The sequence below is a fragment of the Gossypium arboreum genome, chromosome 8 (genome assembly GCF_025698485.1).
Source record: "Gossypium arboreum isolate Shixiya-1 chromosome 8, ASM2569848v2, whole genome shotgun sequence".
In the NCBI taxonomy this organism is placed as follows: domain Eukaryota; kingdom Viridiplantae; phylum Streptophyta; class Magnoliopsida; order Malvales; family Malvaceae; genus Gossypium; species Gossypium arboreum.
The window spans coordinates 8,892,740-8,917,091 of record NC_069077.1 but is presented as its reverse complement, the minus strand read 5'-3'; the positions used below and the strand labels follow the sequence as shown (position 1 = coordinate 8,917,091).

The window sequence follows — 24,352 nt, the reverse complement described above, 5'->3', positions numbered from 1 at the left end:
TTATAATAGGATCTAAATTTGTATGTTTAATAATGCCTTTTAATTGTATTATTAGGTCTACTTCATTCAATATATGTATATCAAAGTACAGAAAAAGGGGGCCAAATGACCCCAAATACAAATCTGAAGAAAAACGATATGAATGTCTGACCAAAATGAAGTCATATCGGATGAAAACATGAGGCTAGCCTTTGTATTGTAAAACTCGGAGTCTCCGGCGGTCGTATATTAGTGGCCTGTGGAAAAATAAAGACAAAAGGTGTGAAGCTAAGTGGTGATGAGAGGGGAAAAAAGAAATGGTGAAGACGCGTGGTTGACATTGAGGTCGTATTTGAACTCTGATAGAAATCATAACATTTCGAGAATGAATTATGATCCACGTGTGATAGCATAGAAAATTAAAAATTGAATTAAATAATGCATTAACGCAACAATTATATCTTTTTTAACACTCGTAATATCAAAAATCTCAATCTCTACTTACAAGTTAAGCAATTAATTGGTGGGCGTCCACCCCCACCGTGTCTTAAAACATTAACGAGCTCCTGCTCCCCGTGCCATTTGTCACCTTCTCATGCTTCTTATATGCTTCCCCATTGAAATCGCCGCCGTCCTCATCCTCATCCTCCTCTTCCTCCACCTCCTCGCAGTTTTCTTCTTCCGACGACAGTGGCACTAGCCAACAAGTCCCATGCAAGTGGCCGTTCACGCAAACGAAATACTCCAACCTCCCGTCACGTGACCCGAGTCGCCGGGCGGCGCTCTTGGGAACGAGCCGAGCCGCCGTCATGCTCCAAACTCGGGTCCCGCAGTAAGGACACCTAACCCGGTCGTCGAACGCTACTTGCCGTCCGATCAAGCAGGCTCGTGTGTTGGACCTGAGAAATCCCCGGAATACCCCTCGGTAGATCCCTAAATCGTCTTCTTTATCCCCCACTGGGTGCTCACACGGGTCACTGACGAACAACAGATCCGCCCGACATTTTTTGGTCAAGAAGCTCCGACCCGAAGTCTTCGAGAACCGAGACGCACCCGCGAAATGACCCGGAGAAGACCGACTCAGTTTGAAATTGCGAGTCGACTCACAACCACAACAGAAAAACATGAGCTTCGCGAGAGCATCCCATCCACCACCTATTCTTCCACTAGGTGAGCCATTAACCAATGCCGATACCATGCGAGGCGCTCGATATACACAGAGCTTCCGCCATAATAACCGTTTCGCTATAGCTCGAAGCTTACGGTTGACTGAAGCGGTCAAACAAAGGACCTGCAAATCCCATTTTATTGACTCGAAAACGAGTAATAGTACACACTCGTTGAGTATCCCCGAGTCATCCGACTCGGTTTCTTGACTCAGTGGATTAAGTCTTCGTCTCTGGGCGGCACTCATTTCTATTAGGGGGCGGAGGAGGATCGGGGGATAGCGATGGTAATTTAAAAGCGCCTAAATACCAGTGTCTGAAACTCGAGCGAAAGACACGTGTCCAAATGGAAATGGATAGTCTATTGCCCTAGATCATGGGACACGTGGTGTGATATCATTGGAAAGCTTCGACGCGTGGTGGATTTGTATTGCGCGATGCAGGTGATCGAGGATCGAGAATAACGTCAGCTGGTAAATTGAGATGTCAGGATCAGCCTCCACGTGTCCAATGATTTCCCCGAAATACGAGATATCTTTTTCATGCCTCGAAAATATCTAGATGGCTCAAACTTCAACGTGTTGAATACAAGTTGAGTGCTCTTTTCTTTTCCTAAATAAAAAATAATTTAGTTTGATTTTTTTGGTTAAATAATATTTTATTCTTGAATTTATTATTTATGTCTTTTTTAATGGATAATAAAATAACTTCAAAAAATCTATACTATAAATTAATAAACATAATGTAGAGAAAATGATATGATTGTCTATAAGTGGTAAAAGCACCTTCTACTTTTAGAGATAAATTTAGATTAAAATTCCAACTAGAAACGATAATCACAAATCTTTAAAAAATTCATCTTTACTAATAGTAAAACGTGATGGATTGATTGCTCATGAAGGTGAAATCTTCAACGGCAAAGTTTTCTGAAATTTCACTACTTATGTTAAATGACAATAATTTCAAATCGCACACTTCTAATATGGATTTTAATAAATTAAAATATATCATAAATCTTTATACTTAATTAATTTATATAATATTAAGGGATTTTCGAAATAATATGATCTTTTTTTACAAAAATAATATGAACTTTGCATGGAAATCCTAAATTTATATGGCGGCATGACGATTGTGAATTTAAAATTACAGGAATTCTATGTTTCTTTTTAATACAATCATTATCTTGTAGTCACTCAAAATCAATAGCCACCTTATTGATTTAGGATTCTCGTGTATAGTCCGTGTTATTTTGATAATTAAAATTTTCATATTATTTCAATAAATTTTTTTTTCATATTATTAGAAAAGGTCAAAAAAAATAGCTTAAATTATTTTGTAAGAGGAGAAATAGTGGTGGGATGACACGTGGAAACATATTAACAGACCGCGTGTTTGCTTCCATTTATGGAAACGATAGTTGTTGATAAAAAAGGAAGCGGGAAAAGGCTTATTTGACTCGTGATCAGCACGTGGATTGAAGATTCTAATTATGGATTAAAGTGATAATTCTAAATAATAATATATTAAAATACAAGAAACTTAATTAAAAATAATTATAATATGATACTTATATAAACAATACAATTAATACAGATGTGATATCAATATATAAATATTTTAAAATTTAAGAGAAATTATACAAATGGTCATTTAATTGTACTTGCGTTCCTGTTTTGATCACTTAACTTTAAAAATTTCAATGTAGATACTAATATTTAAATTTATTCCTATTTTTGTCACCTGTCATTAAATTGTTCTAACTAGTATAATAACACATTCAGTCCTTAATATTTACATATTATATCAATTTGATCTTATTGCCAAATCATTCAATAAATGTAACTTTTACACTTATAAATTCTATCAATTTAATCCTCAAACTTTCTAACTAAATGTTTCAGCTTTTAAAATAAAAAAAAAACATTCTACATCAATAAATTTGTACCAAAACAAATTCTGCAATAAACAAGTGGTAAAAAGCTCTATATTGGTATTAAAAGTAACTCAATATTTTCTTTTCTAATTTACAATATTTAAATTTAAATTTTAAATATTAAAATTTTATCACTTAACTAAATAAATATATGATCTGTATGCAACGTAATGGATATCCCATGAAAAAGGGACACCCTTTTTGTCTTAAGTACAATTTTATTAATAGGGTTATTTAAAGCTATATTTCTTCAAGGTTTAATTGTGTCCATATAACCCTTCTTAACAGGTCTCCTTAACATTCAAATGAAATCTTTGATGACTGATTCAATAATCAAAAAGTTGTTGGTTGTAGATGAGTAATTTCGAAAATTTGTCGATAAAGGAATTGGTTTGAAAAGTGCTCATTAGTTGGTTTTATAAATTTATAGACATGGAATGTCTTTGTTTTAAAATTTGAAAGCTTTAGTTAAGAATGTAAGTATTGTAAACTAAATATGTTATTATACTACTTTAAAAATAACTTTTTGTTATCAATTTAACTACGAATGACTAAAATAAGAGTATATTCAAATATTAGTGTCTAAATTAAAAAATTTAAAGTTAAATGACAAAGCAGGAATATTGATATAGTTGGAGATCATTTGTATAGTTTAACTTAAATTTTACATTACAAAATTTATATAAATAAAAAATAATATTAAAAAACATTTATTTATAATTTTTAATGAATTATAATAATAGAATAAAGTTCGAACAATAAATGAAACTCGAACCCATGTAACACCTATAATTATTATTAAAAAAAAAAACAAGAGCGAGGAGTTAGCGAAGCTAAACTAACTTTTATGTTGGTTGGGATAGGAGCAATTTATTACATTATGAGGTTCGAGGCACCTTTTCAGCATAAATGGGTGCCCACTCATTTATAGCTCATAAATAGATTCTTTACCTTTTTCCGAGCTATAAGTTATGATTTTGATTTTTTTATTACTAGTTGATTAACGTAAAATATAAATATAAAAATAATAAAATTAAACAGTTTAGTGATTATTTATAATTATTTATAATTAAGAGATAAAAAGAATAATTGGATAATCTCTACGGTAGTTTATCCTTAAAATATTAAAAATAATTTATTTGACAGTTTAATTGATTTTTAGTCTAGTTAGATTAATTTGTACCAATTTTTAAATTAATTAACTCAAAATAATTCACTGAATTAATTTTCAGTCCAATCAACTAACTTAAAGAAAGGTATCAGATTGACTGAATTTTTAATTCTTTTTATAAAATATAATGATTTATTTAATTGGACCAACATATCAATAACTTAATTGACCAGAAAATGAATGAATCCGAGGCAACAAACCTCTGCTAAATTCTATCCCAACCCTCTTATAATAACCCTCCGTATGATTGTATCAACAATCTTTTATTTCTAATTTAGCGAAATTATATTGATATAATTAGTGCATATTTTAAATAATATCAAGTCATCTTTTAAAAAAATATATTAATTAATTATGAATTCCATCCCTCGATTTAAAAAAAATTAATAAAAGGATTTAATACTATTATTTAATTAAACTAACATTTCAATTTTGGATTAATTTTTTAGTAAAAACTAAAAAAGGATGGATTTCATAATTAGAGCAAAAAATATGGGCACAGCTTCGGCAGATCGCTTAGCCCCGTTCATCTTCGGCGCAAGAGCGCTCGATCAGTGAGCTATTACGCACTCTTTCAAGGGTGGGTACTTTTAGGCAAACCTCCTGGCTGTCTCTGCACCCCTACCTCCTTTATCACTGAGCGGTCATTTAGGGGCCTTAGCTGGTGATCCGGGTTGTTTCCCTCTCGACGATGAAGCTTATCCCCCATCGTCTCACTGGCCGACCTCGACGCCTATTATTTTGAGGTCATATCTAATATTCAGAGTTTGCCTTGATTTGGTACCGCTCTCATGCCCTTGCTCAAAAAAGTGCTTTACCCTAGATGTCCAATCAATCTGCTGCGCCTCAACGCATTTCGGGAGAACCAGCTAGCTCTGGGTTCGAGTGGTATTTCACCCCGAAAATAATTGAGAGACATGGGTCAATTTCACAATGATAATGTAACCAATGCTAAAACAACAAAATCTTTTCATTTCCTATCAATTTTACTATTTTATTTTATTAAATATGCGATACATAATTTCATATTTTGATTAATTAATATATATAAAAAAAACAAACAAATGTTGTGGCTATTTCGACCTACAACAATAACATTTATGTTGCCATTTACTTTGCATTCACATAAATATCTCATCCAACATAAAGTTTGTAATTTTGTGTACAAAACAAATGAAATAGATAAACTAACATTTAGTCCTTAAACTTGTAACTTTTTTTCATCTATATTAATTTTTTTGTTCAATTTGGTTCATGAACTTTGTGACCCTTGAATTGTACCATACCATCACTTTAATTTTTTTTAAAATAATGTTTTTTTGTATTTTAGATTTTATTTAAGTTTTTTAAAAATTCAAGTGATGCTCTAATTTTTTAAGGATTTAAAGTGGCATTTAGTCATTAAACTTGATAACTTTTTTCAACATGATTCTTGAAATTTTATGTTCATGTTAGCCATGAAACTCAATAACTTTTTCCAATTTGATCCCTAAACAATGTGACGCCACTACAGTGTAAAATTGCATTATGTAATCACCTAAAAAATTTAAAAATTATAAATTTACTTAGATATTTAAAAAAAAAATAGGTGATGACATGTTATCATTATAAGATAAGTTTAGGATGAAAAATCATGCTAAGCTTGAAGACTAATGTGACCAAACACGTGTCGTATGAGAGTACAAATGGGACACGTGTTTGGCACTCATTAGACTATCTTCAAATTCATTACCCTTTTTCTTTTGTAATGACCTTTCCACAATGCTCGAAAAAGACACGTGGTGGGTAGTACGGATTTCCTGTCAAACACATGGCGAGACCAGAATTATTTTAGTCCAAGAAACAAAAAAATGAAGATAAGGGGTGGGTTTCGTTGTCCGTTTTTGTTTTGCCGCCGGTCGTGCTTGGTTTTGTGTCGTTGTTGATGACATAAGCGCTATATGTATTTATTGTAAATATAAAAATATCTTAATTTTCATCTACCATGTATAAATTTATAGAATTATTCAAAATTCTTTACTTTATTATTTTCAATTTTATATTTTTTGAGATGCAAACAAAAATTGTTTTTTAATAAAAATATATGAAAATAACAAGTTAGCATCATCATCTAATAATATGTTTATACTATAACAATATGTTTGATTGGCTGCAATAGCCAATCGGTTCCATGTCTATTTTGAGTGCTACAGGACTTGATTAGTTTGGTTGGCTTGATATTATTCAACATAATAGCTCATTACAGGACTATTCCTCAAGCTCCCTAAATAATCATTCTTTACTTCATCCTTTTAACGGCTATTCCAAGAAATTTAGAATAGATGATTTTTTTTTTTTCATTTTAACCCAACCAAAAATCAAAAAGGAAAAAAATGGTAAGAAAGAAAATCATTCAACATATCTCCAAGAGGGAAACTTGCAACAAATTAAAGAGAAACTTTGATTGAGTTAATTTACAATAGATGGACGTTTTTAACCAAATTAAAAACGAAAAGAAAAAATGGTAAGAACAAAAATCATTCAACACGTCCCCAAGAAGGAGGCTTGCAGTAAATTGAAGAGAAACTTTGATTGAGTTAATTCATAGTCATTGCAGATGGAAATTTTTGGGTATTCGGTTGGTGGTGAACGGTGGATGGAAACGATGGGCATGGTAGTTGATGACCAGAAATTGAAAAAAGAATTTCTAATTTTTGAGTTTTTGAGAGAATGAGACACGATAGAGGATAGTGAATATCGACAATTGATAGTAGTAGATGACGACATGCAAGCAGAAATTTTTGACATGCAAGCAACAGATGATGGCAAAAATAGTGATGAAAGCCACAAGTAATTTCTATAGACCTAAACTTTTGTGATGAATTTTAGGAAACAAACCTAAGATGGGAAAGGAAAAGAGGAGAATCAAATGATTATTCTGGGTTAGTCACAACCAGGGTGGCGATGGAGACGACTGCGATTGTTACCAAAATCTGGAATTTAATAAAATGTTTTCTGCCAAACAATGAACATTTGGGCCTTTTTATTAAAATAACCCCTTAATTTTAATTAAGTACTAAAATGACTCACTTTTCAAATTAAACACCAAAATGACCTGAAATCTACAGTAAAAGTTGGTGGAGCCAAATTATATGGCGCCACCAACTTGCCACGTCAGCAGGGAGCACAAAAAATTAATTTTTTGGTGGAGCCATGTAGAATGGCGCCACCTATATAAATACCAGGGAAATATTAAAAATTTTGAAAACATGGGACGACTTCAAAAAAATTAACCATTTTTCTGGAGGAGCCAACTTAAATGGCGCCACCAGATTCTGCCATGTGAGTCATTATTATTATTATTATTTACTTTTTGACTTTTCTTTTGTCTCTTTTTCTTTATTTATTTATTTTATTTATTATTATTAACTTTAAAAATTTTGAAACATATATTTGAAATATTTTATTAATATATATATTTTAAATTTTAAATATATATTTTGAAATTACTTTTTAAAATTTTAAATATTATTTTTAAATATTTAAATATTTTAAACTTTCAAATTTGTTATTAGTTTTATAATAATTTAAATATTATTTAATTTATTTTATAATATTTTAAATTATGATTTTAAATTATTTTAAAGATATTCAAATTATTTTTAAATTCTATTTAAAAGTTAAAATAATATTTTATTTTAAAAAGTGAAATTTGAATTAATAAAAAATTAAAAATATTTTTCATTTTCTAGAAATACTGTAAATTTTAGAAAAATGAGAGACTAAAAATAATTTTTATTTTCTGGTGGAGCCAACTTAAATGGCGCCACCAGACTTCACCACACCATCTTTCACTTTTTTTTTTACTTATTTATTATTATTTTTAGTTTTTTATTATCTTTTGTCTTTTCCTTAATTTTTTCTTATTTTATTTGTTTATTTATTATTTGTTATTAATTTTAAAAATTTAAAATGTATATTTGAAATGTTTTATAATATATATATTTTAAATTTTAAATATTATTTTAAATTAGTTTTTAAATTTTGAATATTATTTTTAAACATTAAATATATATTTTAAAATTTGTTTTTTTACTTTTTAACTTTTGTCATTTCTCTGACATTTTTTATTTTGTCTTTATCTTAATTTATTTATTTATTTTTATTTTTATTTTATTTTTATTATTATTAATTTTAAAAAATTTGAAATGTATATTTGAAATGTTTTATAATATATATTTTTAAATTTTAAATATATATTTTTAAATTGTTTTTCTAAATTTTAAATATTATTTTTAAATCATTGTTTAAAATTTAAATATTATTTTTAAATATTAAATATATTTTTAATTAATATAAAACATTTAAATATTTTAAAGATATGACCTTTCAATTTATTATTAGCTTTACAATATTTTAAATGTATATTTTAATTTTTTATAATTTTTTAATTATGAATTTTTAAATTATTTTAAATTATGATTTGAAATTATTTAAAATATATTATTTTAAAGATATGACATTTCAAATTTATTATTTGTTTTATAATATTTTAAATTTATATTTTAAAATATTTTTTAAATCTTAAATATAATTTTTATAAATTATTAATTTTAAAATTAATTTTAAAGATATTCAAATGTTTTTAAATTAAATTTAAAATTGTAAAATTAATATTTAAAAAATATATATTTAAAATTTAAAAATATATATTATAAAACATTTCAAATATACATTTCAAGTTTTTAAAATTAATAATAAAAATAAAATAAAATAAAATAAAATAAATAAATAAAGATAAAGACAAAAAAATGTCAGAGAAATGACAAAAGTTAAAAAAAGTAAAAAAAATTTAAAAATATATATTTAATTTTAAAAATAATATTCAAAATTTTAAAATAATTTAAAATAATATTTAAAATTTTAAAAAATATATATTATAAAACATTTCAAATATACATTTTAAATTTTTAAAATTAATAACAATAAATAAATTAATAAATAAACAAAATAAAATAAGAAAATATAAAACTTAAAAAAATTAAAGAAAAGACAGAATATAATAAAAACTAAAAAATAATAAATAAGTAAAAAAAAAAGTGAAAGATGGTGTGGTGTAGTCTGGTGGCGCTATTTAAGTTGGCTCCACCGAAAATGAAAAATTATTTTAAGTCCCTATTTTTCCAAAACTTGTAGTATTTTTAGAAAATGAAAAATATTTTAATTTTATTATTAATTCAAATTTCATTTTTAAAATAAAATATTATTTTAACTTTTAAATAGAATTTAAAAATGGTTTGAATATCTTTAAAATTAATTTAAAAATCATAATTTAAAATATTATAAAATAAATTAAATAATATTTAAATTATTATAAAACTAATAACAAATTTGAAAGTTTAAAATATTTAAATATTTAAAAATAATATTTAAAATTTAAAAAGTAATTTCAAAATATATATTTAAAATTTAAAAATATATATTAATAAAATATTTCAAATATACATTTCAAAAATTTTAAAGTTAATAATAATAAATAAATAAAAGAAAATAAATAAAGAAAAAAAGACAAAAGAAAAGTAAAAAAAAAAACAAGAACTGACATGGCAGAATCTGGTGGCGCCATTTAAGTTGGCTCCATCAGAAAAATGGTTAAATTTTTTGAAGTCCTTCTATGTTTTCAAAAATTTCAGTATTTTCCTGGTATTTATACAAGTGGCGCCATTCTACATGGCTCCACCTAAAAATTAATTTTTTATGCTCCCTGCTGACGTGGCAAGTTGGTGGCGCCATATAATTTGGCTCCACCAACTTTTACCGTAGATTTCAGGTCATTTTGATATTTAATTAAAAAAGCGAGTCATTTTAGTACTTAATTAAAATTAAGGGGTTATTTTAATAAAAAGGCCGAACATTTGAGGGAGAGAATAAACTAAATAAAGAAAGAAAAATAACTTATATATTAATTAAAATTACTATATTTATTAAATATTTTACTATTTTATTGAAGTAATATGAATGTACATATTACATATTGAATAATAATTATATTAACATATGATTAAATTATTTATTATTTATTTATTAAATTATATTTAATAATAATTTTATTAAAATTTAATAACAATAACAATAATCATTTACCTATATATTTTTAGTAAGGGTACTCGGTCAATTTAAAATTTTTTTCTTTATACTATTACAAATCTATTTCATTCAACCAAATATAAAAGTACTATTACAGTTCTATTTCATTCAATTCGATCAAATAATTGAATTCTTGACATGACTCTATTCCAATCTCAGAATCTAATTTTTTTGTAGTGTTGGAAACGATGGTTTCAGGACCACATTACAGACAAGTGAGTAGGAAAAATATTATTTAATTAATATTCATAAGTATTTATTAGAATCTTATTTAAGTTTGGATTAAAAATTTTGATGATTGATTAGTTAGGTAAAAAGGATTAAATTGAAAAAAAAAAGTTGCAAATGTCAATTAGTTAAAGGTATTAAATTAAGTAACATGCATGATCGAATGACCTTTTATGGTAACCATAGGGAAATATAGTGGACGGTTGTGGCCATTAGCTAGCTTTTTATTTTGAATTAATTGAAGGGCAATTTTAGTAAAAGTTAAATAATCTAAACAAGAAGAACACAAAAATTTAGTTTCATCTTCTTCATTTTGAAAGGCTCCAACCGAAACCACCATGTTAGACCATCGAAGCTTCGGTTTTGATTTTTCCTCTTGCATGTAAGTGTATTTTCTTCCATTTTGATTAATTTTTGTGTTTTTAAGGTCGTTGTAGCTAGACCGATCTAATTTAGGGACTAATTTGATAAATAATAAAATGTATAAGTTTTTATGGAATTTAGTTGTTCTTGAAGTGGTGGATGAATTTATAAGTTCAATGGTTTAGTTTAGCTATTTTGTGAAGCAATTTTTGCTAGTATTAGCTTCCAAGGATTATAATGTTGAAATGTAAAAAATAGCATGGTGTTAATTTATAAAATAGAAGATTTTAGGGACTGTATAAGAATCCTTATATGTTCAGTGAGCTGGGGAAATTGATTTAAGAATATTAATTAAATTGTTTTTTGGCAAGGGCTAAGTTATATATAAGACAATGTTGAGGGTGAAATGTATAAATTGTTATGGGATAAATTGTTTAAGTTGAATCATTATGGTTTTGAATTAGTTAATGAAATTAAATTATCATATTTGTCGAAACCATTTTCAAATCGAGTTTTGGAAAATGGAAATCGATTTTAAAAAACGGAAACGGGAGTCGCCACCAATCTTTTTAGGTGTGATTGGATCACCTTTAAAACATTTTGTTTTAAAATCATTAGTTTTGGTCCACGAAATAAAAGAACGGGTTCGGGAGTCGGTTACGTACGAGGAAGGATTAGCACCCTCGTAACGCCCAAAAATTGGTACCTAATTGATTATCAAATGTCTTTAATGTCAGAAATTTAAAAAAAAAATCGGGAAGGGATTTAAAATATTGATTTTAAAATTCTTGAATTAGCTTAAATTGATTGTTTAAGAATTTCCTTATCTCGAAATATCGGAGTATCACATCCCGTAAGTTAGGACACAATACCATGAATTCCCGAGCACAAGGTCGTCTTTTAATTTTAATTGGAAATCCGTGTATTTCAAAACTCAAAAGGATATTTAGCTATTTAGAACCAACGAGAGAACCGAAACCCCGTAAGTTAGGGCACAATTCTTCGATGTTCCAAAATGCGAAACATTGCCTTACTTTGAAATTTTTTGAATAGTAGCGAATTTGATACTTAAACAACGTGTTATTCGTTTGGATTCACATAAAACAATTTATTGGATGAATGTAACGATGTTTGATTTATGGGGCGATGATATGAAATAAAGTATAGTGCGACATAGAACAATGATTCACGCATAAAATATTCCATAAGCGCATGGCAATAATATGAACATGAGTAAGCAGATTAATGTACATGCAATAGCGATAATTTCACAACATACATTATTTAACATTAAACTTGATAAACATAGAAATGAAGCATAGTATAAAAGAACTTCACATAAATATATATATATATATATATATATATATATATATATATATAAAGAAATGTATAAAGAGTTTAAAATAAAACATATGAAAATTTGAAAATAAATGATCCATAAAAGAAAGTTCAAGAATAAACATTCTATAAATTTAAAATAATAATCAACTTAAAAGTAATATATAAAAAGGGTTTAAAATAAATAAAAAGCAACGTGAAATAATTAATATATACATAATAATTCAAAATGACATGGAAAACATTCTAAAAGGAACATTATATAAAAAAATTCAAAATAAACAATGTAGAACAATTTAAAATAACTAATATAGGGTTTAAAATAAATAATATATAAAATAGTTTAACTACATAATGTATATAAATTTAAAATAAATAATATGTAAAAGTTTAAAATAAATAACATATATAAAAAGAAAATCATAAAGTAAATAATATACAAGATATTTTAAAGTAATATATAATAAAACCGTTTAAAGTAGCTAATTAAGAAAATATACTGTAACCTAAAATAATAATAACAATTTGAAAAGAATACCATAAATCAATTTTAAATAAATGGTTCCTAAAATAATTTTAAGAGAATTAATATATATATATAAAGATCTAAAGCAAAATATATATATAATTGTTTAAATACATGTTTTTCTAAAGAATAAATAAACAAAATATGCCAAATAGATTGACATTAGAAGGTTTATGACCAAATTAAAAACAAAATTAAATTAAAGGGACAAATTTAAAAGAGAAAAGACCCGAATGGAATGCATGCAAAGAAAGATGGACTTATAAGGAGAATATCCGCGCCCTTATATGCTTTATATCATGCAGGACCAAAATGCGACTAGTGTAAAATCCATGGGGACAAATTAAAGCACAAAATTAAGAGCCAAAGGGGGTGTTGAAAGCGGGTAGTAAAACTGAAGGACCCATAGTGCAAATGCCCCACTTTTGCCTTGAAAACAACTCTGCCGTTTCATGTTTTTTATTAAGGCCAATTTCATTTTTTTTTTTGCATTCTTTTTTCTTTTAGAAAGAAACAGAGAGTTCTTTTAACTCTCTTCCTCTCCCTTTTCCTTTGGCCAAAGGGCCACGACCGTCTGTCGCACCACCATACCACCATCAAATCCGGTGACCGGTGATGCGCAAGAAGGGACCTTTAGCCCCCTTTTGAACAGATCCGAGGATGAACCCCTCCATGCCCGCGAAAATCGAAAGAAAAAGGCCCGCTTTCACTCCTTTCATGCCCGATTCGACTGTGGAAAGAAACTTCCGACGACAGGCCACGAGGTAACTCAGTGAGCCTTTCCTTTTCTTTTATTCTTTATGCCCACTTTTGTTTAATAGATTTGTAAGTCTGAGACAAAAAGAAATTAAAAAGGAATTGAAACGAAACGAAAAAAAAGAGAAGATAAACTCGAATATCAACCTTTTGTATATTTTTGATTCTTTGGTGTTCGTTTTTTTTTTACAAAATTTCTCCTTCGGTTTTATAACCGATTACAATAACAATAAAAAATGCTCACACATTCCTCTTTATATTTCTTTGTTTTTGTTGTTTGTGTTTGTGGTATGGGTGTGTCGACGCATGGAGGGAGCATATCTTGGTGGTGGTGCGAGGCGACCATTGGTTGGCCGAGTGTCTTCTTGAGGCTTGAGGGTACTCTTGTTTTCTCTCTCTCGCAAGGGCTAGGATTTGGGCTTTAGGGTTTGTATTTACTTGGGTTTGGTCTTTTAGTTTGGGCCGGGCATAATTGGGCTTGTACAGCTGCCCCTCTTTGCTCATTGTCGTGTAACGAGAATAGAGCAAAGACTTTCAGGAAAGACCAATTTGCCCGGTCGCCGAGTCTGGCTTCTTTAGTGCTCATTATTCTTCAGGTAGCTTTATTATGCTCCACTGCAAATTCGGGGAGATAAGTCTTGCTATTTTAACTCGCTCCGTTGTAACTTTAGGAAGATAATGTTTGTTTGGATTTGCTCTACTGCAACTTCAGAGAGATAAGATCTGTGATTTTCAATCTACTGAGACTTCAAGGAGATCTTTTGTGGCTTTTAGCCCTCCAATGCCATTTCAGGGAGAGGATATTTGATTTCCAGCTTGTTACCCTACTACTTAGGGGGTTAAGATCTGTAAATTCAGCTCGTTACCCTACTGCTTAGGGGGTTAAGGCCCTTCGTCTTCGATCTGTTTCCCTACTGCTTGGGGGGGTTAAGATCTGTAAATTCAGCCTGTTACCCTACTGCTTAGGGGGTTAAGGCCCTTCGCCTTCGATCTGTTTCCCTACTGTTTAGAGGGTTAAGATCTGTAAATTTAGCCTGTTACCCTACTGCTTAAGGGGTTAAGGCCCTTCGTCTTCGATCTATTTCCCTATTGCTTAGGGGGTTAAGATCTATAAATTTAGCCTGTTACCCTACTGCTTAGGGGGTTAAGGCCCTTCGTCTTTGATCTGTTTCCCTACTGCTTAGGGGGTTAAGATCTGTAAATTCAGCCTGTTACCCTATTGCTTAGGGGGTTAAGGTCCTTCGTCTTCGATCTACTCCACTACTGCTTAGGGAGATAAGATCTGCAATTCAACCTGTTACCCTACTGCTTAGGGTTTAAGGTTCTTCGTATTTGATCTACTCCACTTCTGCTTAGGGAGATAAGATCTGCAATTCGGTCTGTTACCCTACTGCTTAAGGGTTTAAGACCCTTTGTCTTCGATCTGTTACACCATTCTTTGGAGAACATGACCTGTTGAATTCGTTTCATGGACCTATTTATGCCAAATGATTAGGATGTTATGATCAGAATGAATCAAATGCTCCTAGCTAGACGTGTATAAATGACGTTTGCATGAATACAAAATGTCCCCCTTTTTAATCACTCGTTATTCATCAAGATTTTATTATTGACGTATTATTCTATCTTTTTCTTGATTGGTATCTCTGGTAGAATACCCGAAGGATAATCGCAATTTGGGCTATTTTTCCCCAACTTTTCCAATCCTTGAATTTGGGCGATTCAAACTAATTAGTCCCGTTTCAGGTCCTTGTATCATTTAGAAGAATTTCAGAGTAATATGCAGGACTCTTTTTGAATATTATTAGTCCATTAATCATCAACTTAATGAAAGACGCTTGAAAAAGATTATCGCAATAAGCAATATGGAATTTTATTGAGAGCGAAGCTCAAGATGAACAAGGTAATTAAGATAGCACATTTGCTAAGGTACAAAATGTGAACCTACGAATTAATTACGGTGGCACATTCTGCTAAACAAAATGAATAAGATAAGAATAGGTGCCCCAGATATCGCAGTATGAGCTTCGTTGCACAAACTTCTCGAGGACTTTTTAAACTCGGTATGTGTTTGGAAGATCAAGAGTACTTTGTTGATGCCCTAATATGTAGTATCCCTCCCTCTTGTTAATTTAGAGAAGGCAAAACTGCCGCATGCCCCATGTTCGATCAAAATTTGAATTGCCCATTCCTGGGTTTTCAATTCAAACCCCTTTGGTCTCAAAGCGCCCTTTCACGGGTTTTCACCTTGGCCTCTCCCTTTTTTTTTTTTAGGTGAAATACCTCTTGACCGAATCTGAATTAACGGGATTAGGCAGGCTCTTACCATCTATCTCGGTCAAAATCAAAGCCCCTCCAGAGAAAGCCTTCTTTACCACATAAGGTCCTTCCCAATTCGGCATCCATTTCCCTCTGAAGTCCTTTTGTATGCGGAGGATCTTTTTCAATACGAGGTCTCCTTCATGGAATTCTCTAGGGCGAACCTTCTTATTATAAGCCCGCATCATTCTCTTTTGATACATTTGACCATGACGGATATCCTTTAGCCTCTTTTCTTCAATCAAGTTCAACTGGTCGTATCGAGACTGGATCCATTCTGCTTCATCTAATTTTAGTTCTGAAAGTACGCGTAGAGTGGGAATCTCGATCTCAATAGGCAGAACCGCTTCTATTCCATAAACTAAAGAAAAAGGTGTTGCCCCGGTAGAGGTTCGTTGATGTCCCAGAGGCGTATAGGGCAAATGGTAATTTCTCGTGCCAATCTTTATAGGTCTCAGTCATTTTTCCTATGATCTTCTTGATGTTCTTATTGGCTGCTTCGACTGCACCATTCATCTTTGGGCGATACGGTGACGAGTTATGATGTTTGATCTTGAAATGGCTACAAACTTCCACTATCGTCTTTGTTGTTCAAGTTCGATGCATTATCGGATATGATTCTTTCAGGCATCCCATATCGACATATAATCTTTTTCTTTAAGAACTTACTAACTGCCGACTTTGTGACGTTGGCGTAAGAAGTAGCTTCTACCCACTTGGTGAAGTAATCTATGACCACAAAGATGAATTGGTGTCCATTAGATGCCTTTGGTGAGATCGACCCAATGACATCCATGCCCCACATGGAGAAAGGCCATGGAGAAGTCATGACATGAAGGGGTGAAGGAGGTACATGCATTTTATCTCCATAAATTTGGCATTTATTGCATTTCTTGGCATAGTTGATGCAATCTCCTTCCATGGTGGACCAATAATATCCGAATCTCATAATCTGTCTGGCCATGGTGAAACCATTAGCGTGTGTTCATGAGACACTCTCATGAACCTCTTCCAGATTTGCTTAGCCTCGGCAATCTACACATCTTAAGAGTACCTGATCCTTCCTTCTCTTATATAGGATCTCTCCATCCAAGACATAGTCACTAGCCAGCCTTCTTAGTGTCCTTTTATCATTCTCAGTCGCTTGGTTTGGGTATTCACGACTCTTCATATATCGTAAAATATCCTGGTACCAAGGATGATCATCTTTCTCTTCTTCCTCTTCAATGTTGCAGCAATGAGCCGGAGCCTTATAAATACTTATTTGGATAGGCTTCATATCCTCTTGTTTATTCACTTTGATCATAGAAGCTAAGGTTGCCAAAGCATCAGCCATCTGGTTTTCATCTCGTGGAAGGTAGCAGAAAGTGATATCGTCAAACTCATCGATTAACTCAAGAACCAGCCTTCGATAATTGATTAGCTTAGGGTCTCTTATCTCCCATTCCCCTTTAAGCTGATAGATCACTAATGCAGAATCCCCATATACCTCTAGAACTTTAATCTTACGTTCCATTGCTGCACGAATTCCCATGATACATGCTTCGTATTCGGCCATATTATTTGTGCAATCAAAATCCAGTTTGCTGGTGAAAGGATAATGAACTCCGTTTGGGGATACCAAGACTGCCCCGATTCCGTTACCCACAGCATTTGAAGCTCCGTCAAAATTCAGTTTCCACAGGTGACCTTCTTGAGAGTCTTCTTCCATGGTCGCAACGTACATTAGGTATTCATTCGGGAAGTCAAAGCTCAATGGTTCATAATCTTCTAAAGCTCTACTGGCCAGAAAATCTGCTATTGCACTCCCCTTTACAACCTTTTGGTTCACGTAGACTATGTTAAACTCAGAAAGCAAAATTTGCCAACGAGCCATTCTTCCGTTCAAAGCATTTGACTCCATCACATACTTCAAAGGATCTAGTTTCAAGATAAGCCAAGTTGTGTGGTACAACATGTATTGTCTCAGTATTCTGGTTGTCCAAATTAAAGCACAACACAACTTCTCGATCGACGAGTATCTTGTCTCACACTCGGTGAATTTTTTGCTGAGATAGTATATCGTTTTCTCTTTTCTTCCTGACTCGTCATGTTGGCCCAACACGCATCCCATGAAGTTTTCAAACACTGTCAAGTACAGTATCAATGGTTTATCCGGGCAAGGTGGCATCGATCTTTGGGCCTTTGGACAAATAATGTTTGATTTTATCGAAGTTTTCGCACTCCTCATCCCAAACACCGGATTATGCTTCCTAAGGAGACGAAATATAGGGTCACATTTCTCCGTTAGTTGTGAGATGAAACGAGCGATGTAATTTAATCTTCCTAGGAAACCTCGAACTTCTTTTTGAGTGCGTGGCGGGGGTAATTCTTGTATAGCCTTGACTTTATCTGGGTCAATCTCGATTCCCCTCTCACTGACTACAAACCTTAACAATTTTCCTGACCTAGCCCCGAAGGTGCACTTTGCGGGATTGAGCTTTAGTTGGAACTTTCTTAATCTCAAGAATAGTTTCCTCAGGACTTGCACATGCTCCTCCTCGGTTTCAGATTATGCAATCATGTCGTCAACGTAAACTTCGATCTTCTTGTGCATCATGTCATGGAACAAAGTTACCATGGCTCTTTGATATGTTGCTCCTGCGTTCTTTAATCCGAACGACATCACTTTATAACAAAACGTTCCCCACATGGTTACAAATGTTGTCTTTTCCATGTCTTCAGGATGCATTTTTATCTGGTTATATCCCGAGAAGCCGTCCATGAAGGAGAAAAGTGAGTAACCTGCCGTGTTGTCCACTAGTGTATCAATGTGAGGCAATGGAAAATTGTCTTTGGGGCTGGCTTTATTCAGGTCCTGATAGTCCACGCACATCCGTACCTTCCCAGCTTTCTTAGGAACTGGAACTATGTTGGCTACCCATTCTAAGTACTTGACCACTTGTAAGAAACCGGTGTCGAATTGCTTTTTGACCTCTTCCTTTATCTTTAACAAAATATCAGGTCTCATCCTTCGGAGTTTCTGTTGTACTGGCTTGCATTCTTCCTTTATGGGGAGTCGATGTACCACGATATCAGTATTCAATCCGAGTATGTCTTGATATGACCATGCGAAGACATCTTTGAATTCCTGGAGTAACTCGATAAGGTTTTGCCTTGTTTCTGCAGCGATACTAGCTCCAATTTTCACTTCTTTTCCTTCTCCTAAGCTAACAATTTCCACTGACTCCTTATAAGGTAGGATTTGTTTCTCCTCTTGATCTACCATCCTTAACAAATCAGGAGATAGGCTACAATTTCGGTCATCCTCAAAATTTTCAGTGTCCTCCATACACAAATCTTGCTCGAAAGGAATCTCTGGGTCATTGGCAACGTTGCTCATATCATTGATATCTAGAGACCTGTTATGGATGAAGAAAGAAATCCAAAGAACAAAAAAAACTAAGAATATTTGATTTGTGGTATGATTATGAATGAAGTAGAAAAAATAAAAGAATATTTGCTCAATATGATACGCAAGAATGCATTTTTATTGAAATGACGATATTTGGACATATGCCTATTTCATAAAGGGGTTCTTATTGCCCCTAGGCATGGAGCAATAAGCTTGTTTTGAACATTACTCTGAATTAATTCTAAAAGTTACAGGGATCTCCTCCACGGTCCAATTGTTCAAAACACTTCCAAGAATGTAAGGGCAAATTCCAGATAAATTTCCTTCTTCAGCTTTTTCTTCAGATATAGCGTTAATGCTCCAACTTCCCAACATCTCTTCTGCCACTTTCTGCATTGTCATCTCTTGTTTTGGATGGATAGTTCCTCTGGACATGAACGTTCGGGATAAATGAGGGAAGGTTATTAGTTCCCATTTGACCTCCTCACCGCGCAGACGTGCTCTTCTCATCTCTTGCCTTTTTTCCAGCTCATTCTTCTTTTGCTTCGTGTCTGGCTTGAATCCTAAGCCAAAGCGGTCTCGTTTTTCTTATAGCATTAGTATCTCGTTCCTTTCTTGGAGGCACCTTCCAAGTCCTCTTCCCGGCAGGGCTCTTTTGCCGACCGTCAATCGCAAGCCCATCCTCGTGGCTTTGGATATTTTGGGCATTGGGATCTTGTTCCCTTCGACAATGAATGTAGCATTGACGAATTCTAGCGATCGAAAGGAACATTCCATCGCCTCATCATCCGCACCCACGTACGGTGTGTCATTAGTGACGGATGCAATAATATCTTCCTCCGCGTTTATCGTTACCAACCTACCCTCAACTACCAACTTTAACTTTTGGTGTAGGGATGACGGCACTGCCCCCGCCGAGTGAATCCACGGTCTTCCCAACAGGCAATTGTATGATGGCTTGATGTCCATTACCAAGAAGTCCACCTCGTATGTATTTGGGCCAATTAAGAGAGGTATCCCGATTCTTCCCATCACTTTTTTTTCCGTACCGTCGAATGCTCTCACGACATTTTGACATGTCTTCATGTGAGAGTTATCCACTGGCAACCTATTTAACGTGGACAAGGGCATGAAATTCAATGCCGATCCATTATCAATCAATACCCCCGGTAATGTGTATCCTTTGCAGCAAGTGGTAATGTGTAGGGCCTTTGTAGATCCCATGCCTCCCGGTGGTATTTCATCATCATTAAAGAAAATAAAATTATCCGACCGATGTTATTGACAGACGATCAAGTTTGTTGACAGAGATGTCATCCGCAACATATGTTTCATTTAAAACCTTCATCAATGTACTTCGGTGAGTTTCTGAACTCAAGAGCAAGGCTAGTACGGATATACGAGCTGGCTGTTTGTGCAAGTGCTCCACAACACTGCACTCGCTGTGTTTTAAGAATTTTAAGAATTCTTTAGCCTCTTTTTCAGTTACAGGCGCATTGACGGGTGATTTAGGTCTGGTCGTCTTTTCCTTTTCTTGTTCAACGACCACGGATTTTCCTTTAGCTGATTCTGCCTTTATGTTCGGAGTATAACGCCTTTCGCTACGTGTATAGAAACCCTCGTCTTGACCTTTTTCCGAAGTGCCAACTGGATTCTCCCCTCCCGAGATCGTTACGTTGCAGTCGTAATTCCAAGGAACCCTTTTGTTATCCTTATAAGGGAAAGCAACGGGCTTTTGAATTATGACTTTTGGCGCAATTGGTACTCTGACTTCATTGACTCTTGGTCGGGATATAATTACGATCGGGTGATTGACCATTCGGACATTGTTGGTTGGCCCTTGCTCTAACGTGCAAACATCTTCTCCCTTCGGGCCCTCGGTGTACTCAAAGAATTCGATCTCTTTATTTTCTATCAATCTCTGTACCAGAGCCCTGAATTCATCGCACTTTTGGATCTCATGCCCTTCCTCGTCGTGGAATTCACAATAGTACTTCCCTCATTCAGGCTTCTCCTCTAAACCTTGTAAAAGTAAACCTTCTTCCCCTATTTTCTTCCAAACCCACCTCAACGGGGTCTTTACCTCCGATACGTCCATCTTAGTTCTCATTCCTCCTCTTTCGCTTATCGCATTTACTCCATTGTCTGAATGACTGGGTAACAGATTTCCCGCCACATTAGGTTTTGTGGGATCATCGAACTTCACAATGCCCATCTTTATGAACCTTTCGACTAATTTTTTAAAGGCCGTGCAGTTCTCAATTGTATACCCCGTAATTCCTGCATGGTATTCGCATTGCGCGTTTGTATCATACCACTTTGGGAATGGAGGTTGCATGGGTTTTAGGTAAAAGGGAGACACTACATGCGCATCAAACAGATTCTGCTAAAGCTCCCTATACGTCATTGGGATTGGCGTGAACTGGACTCTTTCCGTGTTAGGCCTTGGGTTGGAATCTTGACTCGCGGAGCCCTGATGGCTAGTAGTCACTGCCCTCAGCTGGTTTACTGTGACCGGCTTGGAATAACCCTTATGATATGCGCTCGCATTGTTCACCTCGTTTTCTTTCCTTCTTAGAGCCTTCTCTTGGCATTTTCCCCCGCTTCAATCTTCTCACATCTTACCGCATTTTCTATCATCTCCCCGGACATTACAATGTCCGAGAAGCTTTTAGTAGCACTTCCTAACATGTAGTTAATGAATGGGGCCTTTAGAGTGTTGATAAATAGCATGGTCATTTCCTTCTCTAAGAGGGGTGGCTGGACTTGCATCACTATTTCCCTCCACCGTTGTGCGTACTGTCTGAAGCTCTCACTCGGCTTCATTTTCATGTTTTGTAGGGCAATTCTGTCAGGTGCTATGTCCGTCACGTGACCGTATTGTTTCATGAAAGCTTGAGCCAAGTCCTTCCACGAACCAATTTGGGCACGGCTGAGCTGGTTATACAACATGGCCGCAGATCCGATCAGACTGTCCTGGAAACAGTGGATTAACAGCTGATCATTGTTAACATACCTGTCATCCTTGACGAACATCGTAATATGAGCTTCAGGGCTCGTCCGTTATACTTTTGAATTCGGGGTTTTAAATTTTGGTGGGAGCACCGGATCGGGACCAAGCTTAAGTCCTTGGCATCGATCCATACGACAAGAATCGCCACTTCCATTGCTTTGAACTTTTCCTCAAGCCATTTGCACCGATTATCGAGTTGTTTTGCCATATCTACTTTTCCTTTCTCTATTTCTGCCATGTCATCAAGGTCCGGGACAAATGGATTAGCTGGATTATCTCCGGGATTAGAGCATGATCCTATAGGAATGTTTATTGGTGTCAAGGCATTGGCCTGGTATTGCTGGGGCTTAATAGTGACGGATACCGTTCGTGGATGCACCTTCGATTGTGGTTGGGTGTTTATCGGAGCAAAGCCTGGAGGATAGATAGGGTCTTCATTATCATTCCCCATGGTGCTCTTCCATTTCTCGCGTTCTCTAGCCAGCAACTGCGCCAACTGGCCTATCAGATTATTTTGGGATTCTTCCATTTTTTCCTTTATATCTTGTTGTATCTTAGCCAGTTGCTCTTACATCTGTGCTTGTAATTGCTCTTGCATTTCTCTTTGCATTTGTTCTATTCTCTCTAATCTCTGATCTATTGCTTTGGTTTTACGGCGGGTATAGTAACTGTGTTCGGTTGGTTGATTCTCGTTGGTTTCCAAATTAACTGAAATAATTTTGTTTAATCAGGGTCTTTTCGCGAAATTTAATGCACATGATGAAATGTAATGCAAATGAATGAATGCAAAAAAAAGAGGCGCTGATTCCAATTCAATTTCATTAGAAGAACTTCACTAGAAGAAAAATTTCTTTACATAAAACGGATGATTACATATACGACTTTACCCTAATGCCCAAAGCCTTAATTTTTCTAAGGAGCCAAGCTATTTTTCGGCCTCGATCTGATTCTGACTCGTACTTTAAGCTTAATACATCAGCTTGGACTGCCAAGGTTTGCAAGTGATCGGCTACCTCTCGAACCTGAGCCACAGCTTCGCCCATGACATAATCTCTATCTCTAATATGGTTTTGAGAGTGGTGAAGCTGTTCCCTGCAATGGTCGTTATTTGCCTCAAGCAGTTCCACTCGAATTTTACTATCTCGTAGTGCAGTATCGAGTTCTTCTACTTTCCCTTTCAACTCTTCGATCCTGCTCAGACTAGCTTTCAGCTCAATTATCGAATTACAGCTAAGATGTTGATGAAGTGATCTTTCCAATTCAACCACCCGAGCACGTAACTTCTCCTTTTCATTTTGGCTTTCTAACAAACTCTTTTTCAGAGTGTCCTCTCGTATTTGGGCATCTTGAAACCTTTTCTCCCAATAGTCGGCTCTAGTCTTTTCCACTTTGATCTCTTGACGCCATTGCTCTTACGTTTTACCTAAACCGGCAGTTGTTATTGACATACGCAGCTTCTTGTAATCGATTTTCAAACTATCCAAACCTTCCTTGGCCTTGTTCTTTCCTTTCCTTAACTTCTCAGCCTCTAGCTTGTGGATATCGACGTCTAATCCCAATTTCATTTTCTCTTCTTCTAGCTGCTCTATCTTCTTCCCCAACTCTGAGTTCCTTTTCTCAAAGTCTTGTTTAATGATCTCTAACTCGGATGGGATAACCCATAAATGCTCTTCTATCGGTTGAGTGTTCCCTTGATTCGGCCTAGGGATGTTGTCGTTGACTCTCCTACCCCACCACCATTCATACCCGGGGGTGGTCATCGGGCCTGTGGTAAATCATTTCATTCTTCGAGCTTGGTTCCATGCATCTGATATCTCGCGAGTCCTCTTCTTATAATTATTGTCTTTATAGGAGAACTCACATTGTGCCAAACCCTGTGTCACCGATATAAATTGCCTTGATCAATATTGCCTTAACACCATCAGTGGAGCGTATCCAACGGCTCCCCATATTCCGGCCAGAGGGACCCAGTCAAAATCACCGCACCTATATAAGATCTCATCAGGAATCAACCACGGAGCTCTCCATTCAACG

At 33.8% G+C, this 24,352-nt stretch overlaps 1 protein-coding gene across 1 annotated transcript; it reads right to left on the bottom strand.

Moving 5' to 3' along the window:
• Nucleotides 1–17: 17 nt before the first annotated feature.
• On the bottom strand, nt 18–1,453 carry LOC108469915 (EID1-like F-box protein 3). Its single transcript, XM_017771026.2, has 2 exons — nt 485–1,453; nt 18–236 (listed from the first exon to the last, which is right to left on the bottom strand). The coding sequence occupies exon 1, from the start codon at nt 1,391–1,393 to the stop codon at nt 527–529; it is 867 nt and encodes a 288-aa protein (XP_017626515.1). The 5' UTR covers nt 1,394–1,453; the 3' UTR covers nt 18–236; nt 485–526.
• Between the last annotated feature and the right edge of the window lie 22,899 nt (nt 1,454–24,352).

Coding starts and splice junctions, on each gene's coding strand:
- LOC108469915 (XM_017771026.2), bottom strand. CDS start 1,393: ATGAGTGCCGCCCAGAGACGAAGACTTAATCCACTGAGTCAAGAAACC.